This window comes from Penicillium taxi (assembly GCF_028828555.1).
Source record: "Penicillium taxi strain IBT 34144 chromosome Unknown utg000001l_segment0_segment0, whole genome shotgun sequence".
In the NCBI taxonomy this organism is placed as follows: domain Eukaryota; kingdom Fungi; phylum Ascomycota; class Eurotiomycetes; order Eurotiales; family Aspergillaceae; genus Penicillium; species Penicillium taxi.
This window is the reverse complement of record NW_026643203.1, coordinates 4,071,566-4,082,170: the sequence shown is the minus strand read 5'-3', so window position 1 is coordinate 4,082,170 and position 10,605 is coordinate 4,071,566. Positions and strand designations below refer to the sequence as shown.

General features: G+C 45.0%; 3 protein-coding genes across 3 annotated transcripts; all 3 read right to left on the bottom strand.

Moving 5' to 3' along the window:
• Positions 1–2,302: 2,302 nt before the first annotated feature.
• On the bottom strand, positions 2,303–3,555 carry N7495_001463 (putative endo-arabinanase; the record flags this gene model as incomplete). Its single annotated transcript, XM_057204133.1, has 4 exons — positions 2,303–2,365; positions 2,470–2,498; positions 2,561–2,739; positions 2,795–3,555. The coding sequence occupies 4 exons, from the start codon at positions 3,553–3,555 to the stop codon at positions 2,303–2,305; spliced, it is 1,032 nt and encodes a 343-aa protein (XP_057068206.1).
• Positions 3,556–4,671: 1,116 nt separating this feature from the next.
• N7495_001462 (PX and BAR domain-containing protein) lies at positions 4,672–6,791 on the bottom strand (the record flags this gene model as incomplete). The annotated part of the gene is made up of 5 exons (XM_057204132.1): positions 4,672–4,767; positions 4,821–5,996; positions 6,052–6,318; positions 6,374–6,651; positions 6,698–6,791. The coding sequence occupies 5 exons, from the start codon at positions 6,789–6,791 to the stop codon at positions 4,672–4,674; spliced, it is 1,911 nt and encodes a 636-aa protein (XP_057068205.1).
• Positions 6,792–7,936: 1,145 nt separating this feature from the next.
• On the bottom strand, positions 7,937–9,031 carry N7495_001461 (uncharacterized protein; the record flags this gene model as incomplete). Its single annotated transcript, XM_057204131.1, has 1 exon — positions 7,937–9,031. One exon carries the CDS (start codon positions 9,029–9,031, stop codon positions 7,937–7,939), a length of 1,095 nt encoding a protein of 364 aa, XP_057068204.1.
• Between the last annotated feature and the right edge of the window lie 1,574 nt (positions 9,032–10,605).

Sequence of the window (10,605 nt, the reverse complement as noted above, 5' to 3'; positions counted from 1 at the left end):
CGCGTGATGCGACAGCTCAGGGCACCGAGGTAGGAAAAAAGAAAAAAAGAAAGAAAAGAAGAGAGAATCCGTAGGGATCCTTGTTGTAAAGCGAAGAGGCTGAGGCAGAAAAAGCGGTCCCGATTAGTTTTTTTTTTATCCTATTTTTCCGAGCCGGGGATAAACCGATAAACTCCTATGTCACTTACGAGCACAGTTCGATAAAATCAAAAAAACAAAGTCGAAATTGGTAGTAGTGTGTTCGAATATTCTTGAATAGTAGAGCAAAGATATCAAAAGGGAAGAGCAATTACGGGGAGTGAATGGCTGCTACTTAAACAACATTATTTAGTATGAGAGGCCCAAAGAGGATGTAAGTTGAAGTCGAAGTAAACTCGAAGTACATATAGCCCTGAGCCCTAAATGCTCGCGGTAGAAGTGATGCGGTAGTCATTCACTTCTGGGGTTTTCATCTCAATACAGTACATATCAGAACCTTTTCGAAGTAGACGCAGATGTCAATATATCCTCAGTCCTATTGTTCATCTGTCTCATTTGATCATGTCGACACCCTTACTCCGAGAAATAATAGATCTAGGATCCTGGAGGTTGTTAATTGTCTCTATAGACTTTTGTTCGTAGATCCTTCCTTTAACTATTGACACTTGCCCAACGCAGAAAAGTACATATACTTGAATGATGAAAGGTGGAGAGCTTACAGCAAAATCATCACCACAGCACAAATCTCAAGTGTTTTAGTTCCCAATCATAGTCCCAAACATCTGGATCAGATGATATCAAAGCATAACCTTTGTTCTTCCAGGGTTATTGCTTGTCGTACTCTAGCAGAGCCCCGGTTAGACCTCGGATCCTGTGCACCAATTATAGTGGCAATTTCGAGTAATTCCAAGGTTTACTGATGCATAGGTACGGTACATGGGTACTGGAAGCCTAAGATTTCTTCTCGGTGTAAAAGATTCATATTTTACAAGACTCGAAGTCTAACACGGCATTATCCCAAGATAGATACTGCTTTCATATTCAGTCCTAATAGCTATACAAGCTTTCACTTTCATAACTCTATACATTCACGATGGAGCACCGAAGCATCCATGAATCTTTTCGAGTGAAGTCTATAAGAGAGGTATCCAGGGAAGATGCTCGTGCTGAATTGAATATGATCACTCAACCAACTGGCGATGAATTGAACTACTAATTGAATAAACGTTTCTGAGCGATGCCGTCCCAGGAGTGACAGTATATGTGCATGACACGACGAGTTCTAAGGTTCTCAATCCCCGGTATATACAAGAGTATGGTAGCAAAAATACTGCCCGGTTAAATGGGTCAGATCAGGGCTTGACTGTGGTAAAATTTAGCCACGAAGTTGGATAAACACGAGTATGTAGTGGCCTTACGATCTCTGTATCAGTAACTCGAGAGATTAATGATTTAAAGTTAGCTTCTGCGATAGCTGACGAAAAGTATGGCTGAAGTAAATCAGACATGTTTCCAGCTACCTTTGTTAAATCGCATTTCAAGGTTATTGTTGGCCCTGCTGATCTTAATGATTCCATCTTCGCTCACGAGGGATGAAAGATAGATTAATATTTCGGCCCCAGAGATAATCTTCTGTGCAAATGGCCAGAGGTCTTGAAATTCTGGCATTGAATGCTTTTCTGGTACTTGCATGTCGGCGCCAGATGTTTCTAGACTTGCGGCATACTTGTTGTCGACTGAGCCTGAATTACGAACTAACTACATAAGGGATCTGTAGCTGACTTTTAACTAGGTTATATACGTCCCAGATCAAGAAAGCGTGAAGTCTACCTAGGTATGCGTTTTATATGGAACAGACTTGGAAGGAAAGCCAGCGGATTACTTGGGAAAAGATCGAGGTTTAGGCTCGATATTTGTCTATCACGAAAATAGTCCCAGGTGGGCGGCACCCCCAGCCTCCGGGGGCCGTCTGAGCAGAGATATCAGATGATAAATCCATGGATGTGCTGTAGCTATCAATCTATACAACATCCAGGGTTTGATTCGATGTTCCTTATCTATGTACTCCAAATAACTCCAATCCATTTATGGCAATCTTTATGTACAGACAGAACGCCAATGATGAGCGAAAACGCGGGGTGACCAGATTATGTTTCCCAAGAAACTTCATGATATGCAATTAAAATATGTCAAATGAAGACTCAGATGCGGGATAGGGTTGATTAAAAAGTCGATATATGTATATTGAGCGAAAAGCTTAACATCCCAAGTTGTGGTGTTAAGGTTGATGATGTTCGAATCATTATATGTGTTTATGATGCAATCAAGCCTGTGCAACAGGCCAGCCATTGACGTACTTCAATGGGTTAAAACCAAGTACAGCATCCTGGAATATGTTAGATACTTCTAATTGCGATTTGCGAAATATTTGGCTGTAAAGGGGGGATCGACATAATTGACTCCGCAACCCAGCACAGAGTTCAAACTTACCGCGAATGCATAGCTCACTGTCCGGTTTTCTGTCGTTGGCGATTAGATGATGTCTGGGAATGTCGTGGGTGAAAACCGGGATTGAACTTACGATAGTGGTAGTAGAGGATATCGGTATCGCCACTTCTGAGCACACCTTGCCCACCTGGGGCATAGGTTTCACCATTAGAGCCGTAGACGGTGGTGCCGCCACCTTTGACGAGATCTTTCCCTGACTTGTCGAAGAAAGGGCCTCGGGGGTTCTTGGAGCGACCGACACGAATACTATATCTGAAGAGAATAGAGTGTTAGCTGAGAGAGAAACAAAGGCTATAGTCAAACTTACTCGTTTCCAGCCTCTGGAAGCTTGCCGCGATCCAGATCACAGCATCGTCCATGACTGAACCACAAGTAGTAGTATTCACCGTTGTGGGAGATAAAAGCACCCTCGATAGCATGTGCTCCAGTCTTGTCGCCGCATAGAGCAGTTGCCCTTTTATTAGGTGGGCTGAGTTTGACTGGTTCGTAGGCCAAGTGATGGGCATCGGGTGAAGTAGTGCTCAATGGGGATAGGAGGTCTTTGCTAAGTGGGACCTGGTAGATACCTGTCCAGTAGCTTCCAAAGGTCAGGTAGCCTTGACCATTGGGAAGGACCAATACGCTTGGATCGATGGCATTGGAGAAGGTGTAGGGCGCTATTTCGGAACCTATGCCTGTGCCTGTCTGGATAACCGCTCCATGGTCATACCAATTTCCTGGACCGGGCGAACTGGACGTTGCCACGCCGATAGCACTGTCTCGACATCCGGCCTTGCTCACACTGTAGTAGCAATAGTATGTTCCATCTACCTCAACAACAGTCGGTGCCCAGGGCACAGCACGATCACCCTTCGGAATAATCGAATTGGCATCAAGAACGCTGCCAACATGTCTCCATGGTCCAGCTAGGGCGGGTGCCGTATGAATGAATATATGCTCGCCGACAGTATAGAGATAGAAAGTATCGCCGACATGAATGATGTTCGGATCATGAGTATGCTGCTGAGACTGGCGTGGCGGAGGGAAATAATTGACCAACTCCCCCTTTTCTTCACTGATATCCCTCATCTGATGTAGATTCAAGTGAGAAGCGAAACTAAATGAGAAGAGACATATAAAAGCGAATAAACAGAGCATCCTGACCCAGCGACGAGGAGTCAAATGATTCCAAAAAGACTTTAAAGACTGTAAAGACTGAAGTGACTGAAAAGATTGAAAAGATTGAAATAACTGTAAAGACCGTATCGACCACACTTGTCGAGAATCATTGATTGACAGGGGAAGGGCATCATCGACTATCATAAGTGGTCCCTCTTGGCAATCATACTGGCGATGACGGTTCCAGACCCACATCTTTTTTTTCAGTTGTGACGCACGGCGTGCCACCTCGGAGAGCTGGGGTCCCTTTGTGATGCGGGGATGAAGGTCCTTGAGGCAACACAGTCCACTAGATAGCACAGCTGAGATCCGCTGGCGAGGTATTCTGCAAGGCACGGAATGCAGAGTAAAGCCTGCTGCACGTTTCTTCAAGGTGGGACGAATGTGGAGGGATCTGTAATACTAAAGATCCAACAGGATTCCGATGCGTTAAAACGTTGAATAGTTCACGTAGTATTACTCCAAGGCTGCAGACTGCAGACTGCATACTGCGTAGCTCGTGAAGTAAACCTTCAAGCTCGTAGTACAAGCACTGTAAACGGACTGGAGCAAGGGCGAGTTGAAGTATTTTGTTGAGGTCAAGATAGTCAAGGCCGATCCTTAGCTCCTAGACCCACTAGTTAAATAGACCAACGAACTTGTCTGAATCTAACCCTTTCAAGTATATATTCCTGGAATGCTATTAACCAGTTAATCTAGGTACTACCGTCGGTATCATTTACTACTTAGGTATGCTCCTTTTAGGCCGTGTTAGGTTGCAACGTGTAAGACAAAGAATAGTGCCCTGTATCGCAAGAGACAGAATCACTGGGATCTGGAGGGTAATGTCTCTAAACGATTGATAGTATCAAGCTTGAAACTATGGAAGGAGTTTAGGTTGAAATGAAGTTGAGCCCAACGGTCAGGGCCGTAGAAAAGCTACAGCGCTAGTCTCGCCAAAGAAGATGTTATACGAAAATGCCCTCCCAATAGAAGAAGATTGAAAAAAAACAGCTCAACGCCATCCCAAAGGATCTAACGAGGCCACTAACGGGCAACGATCTTATCTACCTCGTCTTTGGCCTCGGTCCAAGTCTCCAAGTTCTTCCGCGCCCAATCCAAGTGACAGCGAGCATAGGCAACCTACAAAAAGCATAGTTAGCACATAACTGGGAAACAGAGGGAGATGGGCTTACCATGTATCGCCGGAGATCGGCTTCTTTGTCCTTCTGGAAACGTCGGAGATCCTGCAACACGCCCGCGCTGGCATCCTTGACATCCTTCTCTGATACTCCCAATGCTTGTTCGAGCTGAATCAGACTTTCTTTAGTCTTTCCGATCTGATCCCGACGTGTTCGTTCAGGATCTACGTCAACAAAGCCGTGGACGGCATGGCTTATGCGACCGAAAATCTTATTCGCCACGAAAGTTCCACTGGACGTCTTTCGGTGTGCTGGAGATGTGGGTTCTGGTCGCCTGTATGCCATATTCTGAGAGGGTGACGGAGAGTTAATTGACTCGCCGTGAGTAGGCGGGAACTCTGAATCTATAGAAGAATCCCCAATGCTTCCACTTTCCCTGCTGACTGCTGATGAAGTGGACAGGGAACGCTGCGGCTTAGTACCTCGGGAGGAAGAACCCGTGCGATTGAGATACTGCTCAATGCGCTGGGCCTCCAGCTCACTTTTCTCGAGGGATTCCAGCAGCACATTTTTCTTTGCCATCTCGTCACGGGTCATTTCCTCTTGCACTCTCTTCAGGACTCTGTAACGTAGTACCCCTCGGACTACGCTAGCGAACTGGGCGCTTTCCCGCATAGGTTCGGCAAAGCTTGAGCTCAAAGAGTTGGAAAGTTCCTCGGTCTCAATGTAAGAAGTATCGGCTGCTTGACCGATGCGCTCAATCGCCGCAGCTACCGATGGCGACTGTTCAGAAAGCGAGAAGCCGTTGTAGCGAGCTCCAAGCTCCATCAAGTCTGCGGATAGAGAAGACAGGTGCGCCAAAGTTCTGCGATTCACCTTTTCAATGTTTCCTTGCAAAAGCAGTTCCAGTTCCCGAGTGGAAGCCTCAAAGTTTAGAAAGTATGGATCTAACTCTTGTTCGCTCAGTTTACGCGATTCTGGTGGGAAGCGCCCAAGAGAATCAGACGCTTGATACAGTGTTGGTGGCCCTTCTGTATTATCTCCTGGCGATGTGGGCGATGCTGCAGTCCCAGGGGAGGTGACTGCACCACCGCCAGACTTCAGCTTCGCTGACGAGGAGGGAATGGGTAGCCAGCCATGAGCTTGGGTTGGGTTTGCTGGATCGAGAGGTGGAGCTTTAAGATTGTTCTTCGGCACGGATGATGCGGGATGTGAGTGTAGGACCTCGTTCTAGATATGGATTAGCCATGCTTCGGTGGGTCGCAGGGTCATTTGCAGCACTCACCCAGCTAACATTAGGGTCGAGGAATCGCCACCATACTCCATCCTCACGAATTTCATTCATCTGGCGACACCGATTTAGAAATACGGCCAGCATACGTTTCCGAAGGTCGATAATAGCGGTATCTTCTTTGGCCTTGGTTGGTTTGGCCGCGTAGTCTGCCATGCTGTGCTTCTCTGGAATCGGGGGCACAATTAAAGTAGGGTGCAGGTTGACGAGTGTCTGTCGCAGCGATGCGAATTCCGAATAACGTCGGCGAACTTCAAGGTCCTAGTTGAAATTCGGTCAGCTTAAGTGCGGCTGGGATTATTCTCACGAAGCCTACCCCAGTTCTGATAGTGTAGACAATAAAGCTTCCCCCTCCTTCATGGTTCTTGCCGGCATCAGTAATTAAGATCTGCATATCTGGGTTCTCATATAAGATCTGCTCGATGCGACTGTCGTAAACATTCTTTCGGGGATATTCCTGGCTTTCAACACCATACTCGGCCTCCTCGGGGTCACTCAGATCATCAGAGTGAGTGATATAATCAGGAGGGTCGTTATTTGACCCACGGCTAGAGGGCGGAGTAGAATCGTGCTCATCATCATGCTCGTACAAGGCTGCCGAATGTTAGAGACATCGCTGCAGCAAGCCGGAGAAACGTACGAGGAGAAAGAGCAGCGGAGTGAAGTGAGTCCGAAATATGAGGTTCGTGATTCTCAAAGGCCCCGTAGGGATTATTATCCTCGTCGTTCCACATTCTAAGGTATTACCTAGGTATGGGTTAGGCGACACCTTAAAAAAGTGCCTGAGTGAGGTTGAAAGCTGAGAAGCTGTGGATCTTTGCGGGGGCCACAACGTCACTACTGTGTACAGTGGGCGGTAAAAACCATAGGTATAGATTGCAATCACGTGATATCAGCTGGAGAAATCGTGGAATGAATCTACTTGTTTGGAACTATCTTCAAATAAAGATTAGTCTGTTGATATGAGTCAACTAGCCACTGCTTGAGATAAGTGTCTACCTATATATTTGGTCTAATGGATACATATATTCCAAAATTAGAAGACCTCACTCATCTACCTGGTTTTAAACGTCTGGAAAACATTAACCTATAATTAAATTTGATTGAACCTTGTAGTCTTTGACCATATTGCAGGCGGCCCTAAGAAACAGGATGAAAATTTGTAGAAGAGACAAATTAAACGTCTACCTAGGTATGGAATCTGATCAAAACTTCAGCTTCAACTTTCAAGGCTAGATCTTGCTATCATAATTATGAAGCGACCAAAGATGAAACTATCAGCACTAAGTAATAGCAATGGAGTCATATCAGATGTTTTGAAATTTTTGGCATTGAAATAGGCATATAGCCAACAAAAAGCTTCAAGTATCTACTCCTAAGCGACGTGAGTGTATATGGATAGAGCACCACCTACCAATGATTATGCTAGATGCTAGACTAATGTGGGATTGATTCTCTCCAGGTTCATTATTTAAAATTGTGCTCTCAAATATGTGGATCAAGAGGTTGTAGTCCGTTTCTTGCTCGGGAAGCAACGGCGCACCTAAAAATCTAGCTCTTCATAGGTGTTGTAGGATAGGTTTCTCCGAATCTTTGCTACTTTTTTTTCAAAAGTTTCATCACATCATCAGATGAGGGTTTCAAGATCATCATCTCCATATCCAAGACCGGGTTTCCAAAATTAAAACACCAACTACGTATATCATTGCTACGTCGAATAATACCACAGAGAATTTGGAAAATGACACAATTTACTCAGAGATCCTCTCAAAATTTGGGCAGATGAACGAATTGACAAGTTTGCATTCTCTCCGTCGTGATCTAGATGTCTATTTGTAAAAGAACTCCACCAGAAGCAATGCAATGTAGATCGCCGCCCTTACCATGCTTGCTTGAAAGTTGGCCGGTTAGGGGATCCAGGCCATTCTCCGGGAACGGTTGTATCTCCATACTGGCCATGCTGAATTTCAGCTTGATGACCATTTGAGTAGTGGTTTGTGTCAATATTCCATGAATCGCCATGGCCTTGGTTATCATTTGAGTGGTGGTTCGTGTTGGTATTCCATGTATCGCCATGGCCCTGGCTATCATTTGAGTGGTGGTTCGTGTCGGTATTCCATGTATCACCATAGCCCTGCTGATCATTCGAGTGGTAGTTGGTGTCGGTAGTCCATTCACCATATCCTTGGTGATCATTCGAGTGATTTGTATCATGTCCTTGGTGGTTGTTCGAGTGGTGATTCGTGTCGTGTTCCCATTCATTTGAGTAGTTGTTTGTACCATTTCCTAGGTCATCATTCGAGTGGGTGTGTGAGCTGCTCTGCTTCGATTGTCGTGGACTCGATTGGTTACTCTCCTTCGCTTGAACCAAGATACTAACTGGGCGGCTGTTATCATTCTGCAACTGTGAAAACTGACTACTCTTTTTCTGCTTCTCATATTCCTTCTTTTTATTTTCCTCTTGGTGTCTCCATTTATTGTCCCGCTTTTGCTGGCTCTTCGTTTGTTTTTGCTCACCTCGCTTTTTGTTTGGTTGCTTTGGGGGTTGCTTGTGGCTCTGGATCTGGCCCTGGCCCTGGCTCTGGTTATTATTCATGTTCATATTACTGTTCTGGCTCTGGTTCTGGTTGCTTGTCTGGTTGTTGTTAGCTTCATTGCGCTTAGAATCACCACCATTTACAGGGCGATGAATAGTTGCCAGGAGCGGAGGCCTAGATCGATGTTTCACCTTTCTGACCAGAACCCATTGATCTCCCTCAATATGTGGTACCTTTGGACGAGCTAGGCTACCTTTGACCGTGCGTAAAGGTGGCTCAACACCAGCTTCCAGATTATCAGCACAGTTTCGAAGATGAATTTGATGTCCTAGGATAGCCCGCTTGACATATTGTCGATACCAGACGCTCGATCCAACTGCGAAGCAAATAAGAAATGCCATCGCCAGAACGACGCCAATGAGTGTATCACCCTGCATTTTGCAAGTGTACGATCGTTGAAGTGAATTTTATTCTTGTCGCTCGTCAAAACTGGATGACAGTCTCCAAGAGTAGGAAACAAGTCACTATGGGACCAGAGAATGAATAAAAAATAAACCCTGACTCGAGGAACGAGCAAAAAATTCCTGATTCAGGCTGTGGTTGAAATGATAGCTTGTTGAAATAAAAGAGGGTCACAAACAAGTGAAAGTGAAGGAAGACTGAGATTGAAAAGGTTGAGTTCCCAAAATTATGTGAGGAAAGTAGAGATTCACAAGTCGTCTCTTTACGCTAGCTTGAGAGAAATTTAGATTGAAGTGCGTGAATGAATAAGGGAATGAGAAGAAGCGCGTTCTCCAAGCATTTACAATCCAGCCCTATAAACAATATCTTGATACTATCAACAATGATGTCAAATACAGTGACATTTTTCAAGCCTCACATCTGCATTCACCTCCACTGGAGTCATCAAGCAATTAAAAAATTGAACATTACAGATGAGAAGTAATCTTTTGGGTAAAACAATTCCCTGGCCACGCGAGTCAGTAGCTGTCAGGTTGATAGTTTTCAACTACCAAAAAGTTGATCTCGGATCCCTCCTCACTGATTCACTGATTTACGTAATACCCATGTACTAGGACGGTTGAAGAAAAAAAGAAAGAAAATAAAAGAAGACGAAATGCGATTTTGATGTTCTAGTGAAGCCACCACCCACTAGTCCGTATTGGGTGGTCTGTCAAAATAGCCAAGATTGGTCTGTTTGCATGACCCACTCTTATGTACAGATTCTGTTAGGAAATCCAGTTTCATTCATTTGTGGCATTTGAATGATTGGTCAGGTTAGATTCTCAAAGTTGACAGTTATGAGCCCGGATCGCCAATAAATCTGTTTCTGGCCAGCTATACTCGACTGTGCCTGTTGAATCATATGCCTGCCATCACCCCTCCGTTACCCCTGAATCGAGCCAACTACACCAATAAGATCTGGGATCTTAAACTCCGCGATGTCAGGCGATATAAGACTAAAGGATGCTGCTCAATGGCAGCATTGGTATAAAAGTGTGAAAGACCTTGCGATATCTAAAAATGTCTGGGATTACTGTAATCCAGAGCTAGGAGGAGAGCGACTGGAGCTAGGGCCAAAACTAAAGAATTACCCTTTAAAGCCAGTCTTATCTACAGCCACAGACAACGAATCGCGAAAGAATAATGAAGCTCTCCGCCGAGACTGGAGAGGTGATGTGAAGAAGTTCAAATCCCTCACCGCTGACCGGGCCAAGACCCTGAAGGCGATTGGCAGTGTAAATGAGTTTATACTGAAGCATTTGGACTCTTCTCTAGCTGAATTAGTCCTTCACTATGAGCAGCCACATGAGCGTCTCCAATTCTTAAAGGATCGCTTTGGAAACTCCTTGTCGTATAAGTTTGAGATTTTTATGCAGTGGAGAAGAGCGACGATTACACTGCCAAACAAGGATATTGATGCTTGGTTAGAAGCATGGGAAAGCCGACGTCAGAAGGCAGAAGCAGAAGAGATAGCTTCAGCTAAGGGCAAAGAAGCAACTTGGATATT